Source organism: Pundamilia nyererei, unplaced genomic scaffold (assembly GCF_000239375.1).
Source record: "Pundamilia nyererei isolate P.nyererei 1_Seehausen unplaced genomic scaffold, PunNye1.0 scaffold00372, whole genome shotgun sequence".
In the NCBI taxonomy this organism is placed as follows: Eukaryota; Metazoa; Chordata; class Actinopteri; order Cichliformes; family Cichlidae; genus Pundamilia; species Pundamilia nyererei.
Genome location: NW_005187773.1, coordinates 22,697 through 32,549, shown reverse-complemented (window position 1 = coordinate 32,549; position 9,853 = coordinate 22,697). Strand labels below are relative to the sequence as shown.

Genomic DNA, 9,853 nt, shown 5'->3' with positions numbered 1-9,853 from the left:
GGAATGGGAGCAAAAACAAAAGTGTTGCGTTTATATTTTTGTTCAGTGTAAATACAGGCCATTTACTGCTGCAAAAAGATTTATAGATGGAATAACTCTTCCTAAATTACATAATGAGGACAAAGAACGGCTTGATGCAGATATGTCTGAGATGGAGGTTCTCCGAGCCCTCAAGTGTTTACAAATTAATAAGATTCCCAGTCGATTATTATAAGGCTTTCTCTAATAAATGATTGACACCACTTACAAATATGATTAAAGAAGCTTTAGAAAATAATAAATTACCAGAATCATTGGAAATCGCAACAATCACAATACTCCTGAAACCGGGCAAGGACAAACAGATGTGACTCTTACAGACCCCTCAGCCTCTTAAATGCAGATTATAAAATATTATCTAAAGTAATTGCACTGAGATTGGAAGACATCATGACTAAGATAATACACACTGACCAAACAGGCTTCATTAAAAACAGGCACGGAGCAGATAATGTGCGACGTTTGCTCCATATACTGAACACTGCTCAAAAAAACCAAGACCCCCTGCTAACAATCTCCATGGACGCTAATGAAGCATGTGACAGGATTGAGCCAAGCTTTCTATTTCAGGCGATGGAAGCTATGGGCTTTGGAGAGAAGTTCACCTGTTATGTTAGGACACTTTTTAATGCCCCCAGAGCCAATATCACAACAAATGATGTGCTCTCAGGCACTTTCTCTTTAACCAGAGGCTGCAGACAAGCCTGTCCAAGCTCCCCTTCCTCTTCGCGATTGCGATTGAACCACTAGCCGCTGCCATTCGTACTAGTGCCTCCATATCTGCAATCAAATTTGGCACAAGTGAACTTTCTCTATACGCAGATGACCTCCTACTGTACATAACGGACCCTCTTAAATCAATTCCCTCCTTAATGAAGTGTCTTAAAGAATAAAGTGCAGCCTCAGGATACAAGTTAAACTACACCAAAAGTGAGATCGTGCCATCAAATATACAAGACAGCCGTATTAGAGCTCTGACTGACCCATTACAGTGGTGTGATAATGGCTTCACGTACTTTGGTATACAAATTGGTAAATCCGAGGATCAAATATTCATTCACATGATGGGTTTTCTGTTTTGCTCACTTTTTTTTTTGAGTTCTTTGTTTTTAAAATTCTTTCTGTAATTATCAATGTTGTTATGTTATTGTTATTATTATTATTGTATTTTCTGTGTTTGGTTTTCGGATGTCTGAGGTTATCCTTGAAAGGCCCTGAGTGCACCTGGGACTGCTTCTGTGGTCACAATGACCTGCCATGTTGTGGTTATTTGTTGATACTTGCTCTGTCCCATAGTTGTGAGCTTTCTGTTTGTTTGTTTTTGTTTGTTTTCCCAGGAGGGACTCACCCTGTTGAACTGGGCCCAGGATATGGTCATGCTGCGGTAGTCGTCAGAGTTGTTGCTGCTGCTTGAAAAAGCCTTCTGTGCAAGAAAGACCAGGTTGTCGTCTGACAGGCCACGCCCACTGTGCATCTCTGCCTTGTATTTCATATCGAGGGCCTCGCACAGCTGGGGCCACAGCACCTTCTCTGGCACAATGAACGGCACTCTGCCCTGATGAGAGGAGGAAAAAAGTTCAGCTTCCAACTGCATTTTATCTGTCTCCACATATTCACTGTTTATTTCAAAATATGTGGATTTATTCCAGGTCACAGAATAACACTGAGGCTGCGTGAGGACACGTCCGAGTATTTGGACAGCAGTGGAGCTCTATGGCAGAAAGAAACAGGACGAGATGGGTTAGTCGGCCTGGCACAGGTTCCACAGCATCATTAGTCTGTACAGAACATAGTTCTGTAGGCGTGAGGCCTTCCCTTCAGCAGAACCCCCAGTTTGTTGGCATTTCAGCTACATCTTATTTAATACACAGGCTGTAATTCTTAAGCTGTTCAAGTGAATTTTTTGTAAAATTCATTTGAACAGCTCAAAGCCTGCTCTTCAATCACAAGTCTGCTGTCGTGGCCTGCAGAGGAAAAACAACATAAATCGTGCTCAAACATTAAAGAAGGCACTGAGGTCACCAGCCAACGAGGGGCGGCCAACCTACCGGCTCAGCAAAGGCGTTGTCCCACAGGACCGTAGCTGTTGCGTTGTTGTCCTGGCTGCCGTGCACAATGACGACCACAGGCAGGGACAGAGTCTGCAGGTTACAGAAACACACCACAATTCAATTATAAACTCCAGTCTACTCTAGTAAATGTGGTTGCTCATGTTTAACTCATGCTTAAAAAAGATCAGACACGGAGACGGGGTTTACTTTGACGTGGAAGACCAGCTCGTTGCCCCCAATGCTAAACTGGGACTCAAACAGAACGGTAAACTTCTCCTCTGTCACGGACTCTGCACCTCGACGGTCCGAGCGTTTGATCCGCTTCAGTGACTGTGACACACACACGAACATTTAACCAGATTATCTGATTACAGTAAATGTTGTGACTCATAATCACATTCAGTCTGTCATTTATTTTGTCAGAGTGGATCTGTTACAGATGGATTTCCTCTATGCAGTCACAGTGAAGAGACAAAAATAAAAACATGCATATATCACATTTACATCTTCTGTTATGTCCTAACAGTCATCAACATTTATGCATACTGCACTGTGCCATAGAAACCGTTTAGTTTGAGAGTGACATTGGTCAAGAAAAGGAGACGTGTACCATCTTTAATCTGTGCTGTGTCGCTGTGGTTGCTCCCCACAAGATTTCAGACCGACAGGTGAAAAAACTGCAAAGGGCCGCTGATGGAGAGCTACAAACCACCGGGAATCAGCAGCTACAATTGTTTTAAAGTGCAGTAAGGCAGCGGTCTCCAACCTTTTTTGCGCCACGGACCGGTTTATGCCCGACAATATTTTCATGGACCGGCCTTTAAGGTGTCGCGGATAAATACAACAAAATAAAACTAGTACCGGTGCCGAAAAAAAGAAGATTTATTCATAACACACGTGAAAAGACCGAGGAAAACCGAGTTAATGATAAAAACAATAACAAAATAACGCTGAAAACCACACATTTCACACCTGAGCCTCAACTCTCGTGGCCTGGTACCTGTCCGAGGCCCGGGGGTTGGGGACCGCCGCAGTGAGGCACTCAGCCACCAAGACTCCACTGCTGAAGACAAACATGTTGAAGTGTGTTTAAAGTTTGCTGAACAACATTTAGACAAGTCTGTGTAATGCTGGGAGAATATAGTTTGGTCACATGAGACCAAAACTGGACTCTTTGAAGGCTGTAAACACACCGTGTTTGGGTGGCTACACCCCAAAAACACCACAGCAACACTGAAGTCTGGAGGTGGGAGCATCCTGGTGGGGGCTGTTTATTCAGCGTACAGCACTGAGACGTTAAGTATAACTCCAGGAAGGATGAATGGAGACATTGTTGATTAAAATCTGCTGCCATCTACCAGGATGATGAAGATGAAACAAGGATGGATGTTTCAGCAAGACCATGATCTCAAACACAGCCAATGGAAACTGTTGGTTTCAGAGAAATCAAGTAAAGCTGCTGGAACGGCCCAGCCAATCACCTGACCCGAATCTGTGGGAAGGATCCACGGAGCATTCGGGATTTAGAGACCGTTTGTGTGGTGAGTGGATCAAAGTCATGAGCAATGATGGGACTGGTTTCTCCATACAGACGCTGCCATGAACTGTCATCACCAACATTTGTATAAAGTAATAAATAAATGTCCCTGTGTCACTTTGTATTATTACACAACTTCATCTGTGGTTTGATTCCTTTGCACGTCTGGATTGGAAGTGTTGTTACCGACATCTGGTGATAATTTCACATCAAAGCACCTTTAGAAATATATTTACTTAGAGAACTGCTGACGTGTTCAACGTTATTTTACCTGCTGTATATATATATTAGTTGAACTACGTAATCATGTCTGCTTCTTTTCATAAATCACTAAACCAACGTGAGCCTTTTTCAAAACGATCAAACGTTGAATTATTTTCAGGACTTTAACCCTTTAAGTGCCAGATTAAACATTTGAACTACTGCATTATTTTTTTTTACCAAAGTTAAAAGCTTGAACACAGCCATCATGATCCCCAAATCAAAACAAAGAAAAAACCAAAACAGACAAAAATGCCCGATAAACGCACAAGTGTAACAGCTTTATTTAGAGAGACTCACCATGTTTCTGAAGTGTGCACTGAGGGTGCCCGTGGCCTGGTGATACTCCATCACACAGTTGTTATTGAGGATTTCTCCACTGCTTTCACTGTTTAGGATTGAACATATTCTCACTGACTGTTCTTCAAAGCAATGATGATGACGTTAAAACGACATGTTTATGTCACCTGTACAGCCTCACCTGTGCGTACTCTCATTCTTCAGCAAAGCCTTGGCCTGCTGCTCACTAACAATGACAGCTTTGACCTGAGGTGGGTTCATGTGGACGTTGAGCTTCCCGCCCACCAGGAGGCAAACTGTGGCTGCAAATTTGGTCTGGGTTTTTAACACTTGGGGCGGCTGCTTTTCGATGATGAAGGTGCTGTGAAGAAGAGCGATAATGACATTACAGACACCATGCAGGATAAGCAAAGGCATTAAGTGACACAAACTCGGTATGTAAACGTGGGTTATGTTTCAGAAAGTCACTGACAGATGGTGAAGTACGAAGGTCCCAAACACACGTCAGTCTTCTGTCCTGAGACGTGCTGTGTTGCTCCTGGAGTCAAGCTGAGCCTCTCTTCCTGTTTGGGCCTTAAGGCTCGTGACGCTCCTCTGAACATGACGACCGCTCTGGGCTATACTCTGCTTCAGGTCTTTCAGCCTCAGATTACCCAGCTCCTTACTGAAGCTGACGTTGGCATGTCTGTCACAGCGCTGAGTCTTGTCAACCATCAATTTGTCTGGTTGACTGGCAGTGTGAAGCTAACACTTTCACAGGTGGACCCTACGCTATGTGACACATCGTGTTGTGGAGAGACGCGTATAACTCTCCAGTAGTCAGCAGATGTTTGTGTGGATCCTTCACTGTTAGGATTCTTTGTTGTCATTTTCAGTTTCTAGATCATTAGTTTCAGACGTCCTGTTGTACATCTTTTCCATCCAGGACCTCTCTGTCAAACTGCCTTTCTGCACCTGTGAGCCAACCAACACTCTTCCAGGTCACCCACTAACTGGAAGGCTGGTGATACCATCCCAGTCTACTCCAGTCTGCATGCCAAATATCTCTGGGCAAGATACTAAGCCCATGTTGCTCTCCGATGCAAACATCGGCGTATGAATGTTAGCTAGGAAGCGCTGAGAAACAGTGTAGAGTGCTCAGAGTAAAACACCACTACAGAAGAAACGGTCCATTTACCAATGCTTCATCTTGCCTACCAGCCTTTTTCTCCATGGACAGCTCTCTGCAAACATTCTTTACACAGCATACTTGGACATATTTTTTATTTTAATTAGTTTGAAAGTGGTGTTAAGAGTCTGTAACGCCAAGTCTCCACCTCTTACAATTGTCACCATATCAAGCTCTTAAGTTTCTCCTGACCACATCTGAAGAGGATGGAGCCTCTGTAATCTGGTTTGAATTTTCCTCACCTGGTAACCAGGGCAGAGATGATGTCAGTGATGTCAGCATTCAGTTTGCTCAGCAGCTCTACCATGGGCCCCGGCAGAGGAAGCTGCTGGGTGAGATGTTCACAGCGTCGGATCTGCTGTCGGTTCTGCCAGATCAGATCAGCCAGCTTCTCACACCTGAGCAACAAGGAAGCAGAAGGATCACCAGAGATCACCGGCCACATACATCGAGCGGGGCGAACCGCTGATACTGTCCTTTACATCAGCGTAAAGGCATTTATCATAACATTTAACAGATGTTTGTAACATCAGAAAAATAAGATCAATTTCAACAGTAAGTCTCAGTTTCTTTCATGATAAATGTGTAAAAAGACAGAAGTCTGAGCCTGTCCTGTATTCATTCATACGTTTTTGTGGATTCACAGATTTATTTGTAACTGTAAATGGTAAATATGCAGAATCTTATAAAACATATTCTACTCCACCTGAGCCCTCAAAGAGCTTTGCACAACATTCACCCATGCAAGCACTTGTTTCTACGTTTAAGTGCTCATTCACACACAGTCACACTCCAACAGATGCACTACAGAGCAACTTGGGGTTAATATGGACAGAATGTCTTTTTTATATCATGATGACCTAAAAGACCTGCCTGACAGAATGAAACAGGTCACACCACGATCCAAAGAAACAGATGAGAGCCAATCTATGAGTCTGGAAAGAGTGAAAAAGCCGTCTCTAAGGCTCTGGTACTTCACTGAACCATGGATAGAGCCATTATCCACACATGGAGAAAACGTGGAGCAGGTGTAAACATTCCCAGGAATGGTTGGCTAACCAAAGAGCACACCAATGACTTATCCAGGAGGTTACAGAAGAACATCATCTAAAGAACGGCGGGACTCACTGTCTCAGTGAAGGTTAGAGCTCAACAATAAGAGACTGCGCACAAGTTGGAGTGGCCTAATAAATAAAATCCAGTTTCAAATACGACCAAGATGCTTTAGCATGAACCATTCAGCCATTCATGCTGAAGAAACCCTCCAGTGTGTCTGTATTAAGATAACTCCAAAACTCCTCCACAGAGATGTGAAAGGTTAATTGGCCGTCAGCACAGATCTTGCTGCAGAGGCTGGACAACCAGTTATTAGCTTTAAAGTGCCAGCTACTCTTTTCCTACAGGGTCAGTTTGGATAAATCGAATCATCTCTATTTTGTACTTACTTATTTTCTGATATATATCTGATTATATTTGTCTTACATCAACATTTGTTTGATGACCAGAAACATTTATGTGACAAATATGCATAAAACTAAACAAACAAAGTAAAAAGGGGGAAAATCCTAAACTCGTGTGTTATGTCCTAATCACTGTCATTACTGAACAACAACTCTCCACATGTTTACACTATTACAAAAACAGCTGTTGGAGTTGGTAAAATTATATTTTAATGCGTGAATGTAAAACAACAATTACCAGGACTGCAGAACATCCAGCCCCCCCTCATTAGGACCCCCATTGCCAGCCAGCTGTTGCCTCCTCTTCCACTGAATGAGCTCTTCATCCAGGATCACAGTCTGCTGTTTCCTCAGCAGGCCCAAGGTCTTCTGGTGCTGTTCTGCCAGGTCCTGCCAAAGTACAGCCACACACTGAGAAACAAGTGCGTATGAAAAATATAACTCTGTAAATTACAGATTAACATGGCGCCAGTGTGTCTTTTATAGTTGTGTGCTAAAAGCTTGACCCTTCATTATTCCCCCGTTTTGCTTATTAGGAAGCAGACTTTGAAAGAATTGTTTAAAGACCTTTCAAATGTGTTCTTTAGACTGTTTTTTCACTTATCTGGATCATTCACTCCTAACATGAGAGAGTGTTGTCTCTACATATAACAGACAAACAGTGTTAAGTTCTTTCTTTAGGTGCTTTGCTACTGGCAGCCAAAGGTAGTCCTACCAAATCTCAAGCATCGTAAAACTGTAAGCTCAGTTTTGCCTTATCAATTGTATTAGGCTGATATTTATTGCTGTAGAGTCACACAGGCCTAATGGAGTTATTTTGTAATTTTGGCTTAAAGTTTAAAAGATAATTGTTCCTTTCAGGAACACTGGAGTTTTCCTTCTAGCCCACAATGATTGAGGAGTATGATTGCGCTGAGCGCACGTGGTCAGATCTAAGCAGACATCTGACAGCAGTTCACTGAATGGGCCGTGGGAGTCGTCTTCAAACCAGAGACAGCATTTTTTCATTGTTGTTATTTTTTAACTGTAGAGATTATCACAGCACTTACACAACCTGTATAGAAAATGTTGCATCTGGTCAAGTTTCAACTGCATTTTATCTGCATGAGTTTCTTGTGCTTTGCTACAGGCTGCTGAAGCAGAAGCTGTTTTAGGTAGTAAAAGTCACTGCAGGCTGCCATGTAGCTGCTGCTGCAGCTCTTTCAGACGCGCCCCAGCTCGTCTCCTTGCACCACTAGATATATCAACGATATCATGGTATGACATTTTATATCAGGGGTATTTTCATACTGGCATTACCGTGGATGTGACACAGCACGACCCTAGCTTACACAACTAAATGCACTGAGCTGCTGCCAAATGATTGCCTAATTAGATACCAAGAGCAACAAGAAATGGAGGGAGGGAGGGGGAGGGAGATCTTCTGATACCCATTCTGAAGTGTATGTGTGATGTGTCTCCATACAAGCCTGTATTTCTGTAGTGTGCTGGCCTCTCTGGCGAGCCAGGCCTCCACAGTGGCTCGCTTGCTCTGCAGGGTTGTTTCCCGCTGGGTGCGCTCAGTTGGAGCCAGTGAAGACAAGCTGCTCAGCTGGGCTGACAAAGCAAGACGTAGGAGATGTTAAACACGATCACAATTAATCAACACATGCAGCTTTGTACAAATGTGTGTGACGCAGCATCTGTTTCCATAAACCTGCTGCTACTTAGTCACCGAGAGCTGATTAAGATTTAAGTCAATTTATAGCCACAGATCATAGAACAAATGTTAGGACACTTTATCAAATTTAAATAAAAACAGAATGCAATGTTTTGGAAATCTAAATCCACATTTTATTACAAATAGAACAAAGAATATAAATCAAATGTTTCAACTGAGCAAATCTATGAAAAAATTAGCTCATTTTGAATTTGAAAAAACCAAAAACCACGCTGGACTTCAGAGAGGACTGTTGTCCCTTTCTTCTCTGAAGAGGCTTTTCGCTGCTTTGCCATATTTTTCATTTCATGGTGTATCAGATGTTTCAGGTCAGTCAAAGGTCTGGACTGCAGGCAGTTCAACACCTGCACTCTTCTATGAAGCTGTGCTGCTGGAACAGCTGCAGTATGTGGTTCACTATTGTCCCTCCCACCTTTATTTCAAAGGCCTCGGTAGAGCAGCTCATCTACTAATCAAAGCTTGGTGGTTCAACTCCAGGCTGCTTCAGTCTGTATATCTAATATCCTATAATATCCTTAGGCAAGATACTTCAATGTACCCATCATTGAATGTGTGCACATGTTAGCACTTCAGCATAGAACAAAAGGACATGTATGAATGTGTGATGCCTTGCAGTTCTCCAGAGGCCTGGTAATGAACTCATCATTTGATTCAGGTGTGTTGACCCAGGGTGAGATCTAAACCTGCAGGATACTGGCCCTCGCGGCCTGGAGTTGCTCACTCCTGCTTTAAACCCTAACCTGTCACCGGCGATGGGTTGGGCTTTAAAGGGGTATAAACATGCTATATAAGAAACAGTCAATAGAGTCAGAGACAACAACACACAGACAACTTCTGCAAGTGTTCCTGAGTGCATGACAGTTTTATGACAGAATCATGTCTGTTTTTAATTCAGTGCTGTCTGAAGATCCACCACCCGTCTGATTGGCAGACAACCTGTTCTAGCACCTGAGCCGAATCATGAGTCTTTTGACAATATTATTACTAGAGATGGCACGATACCACTTTTTAATGTCCGATACCGATATCATAAATTTGGATATCTGCCGATACCGATATGAATCCGATATATTTTGTGATCAATAAAACTATTTTTTATAAATATATTGCTGCATTTTGTATAAGTTCATACTCACGTTTTAAAAAAAAAAACAAGAGTCTGATAATTTCACCTCCTCACTACGTACGACTCTGGATACTGTAGCTCCTGTGAAAACTAAGGTCTCTAATCAGAAGTACCTGACTCCGTGGTATAATTCTCAAACACGTAGCCTAAAGCAGATGACTCGTAATCTGGAGAGGAAATGGCGTGTCACA

General features: G+C 42.7%; 1 protein-coding gene across 1 annotated transcript in view; it reads right to left on the bottom strand.

The window, feature by feature from the left end:
* Nucleotides 1–9,853, bottom strand: part of LOC102210707 (signal transducer and activator of transcription 5B-like) — a 46,930-nt gene that overhangs the window by 18,403 nt on the left and 18,674 nt on the right. The window contains exons 6-13 of the mRNA XM_005752680.2: nt 8,282–8,412; nt 7,055–7,206; nt 5,599–5,754; nt 4,370–4,549; nt 4,189–4,276; nt 2,298–2,420; nt 2,088–2,180; nt 1,388–1,594 (exon numbers count right to left, since the gene is read on the bottom strand). Coding sequence (XP_005752737.1) covers nt 1,388–1,594; nt 2,088–2,180; nt 2,298–2,420; nt 4,189–4,276; nt 4,370–4,549; nt 5,599–5,754; nt 7,055–7,206; nt 8,282–8,412 — 1,130 coding nt within the window. The remainder of the gene's footprint in view (nt 1–1,387; nt 1,595–2,087; nt 2,181–2,297; nt 2,421–4,188; nt 4,277–4,369; nt 4,550–5,598; nt 5,755–7,054; nt 7,207–8,281; nt 8,413–9,853) is intronic.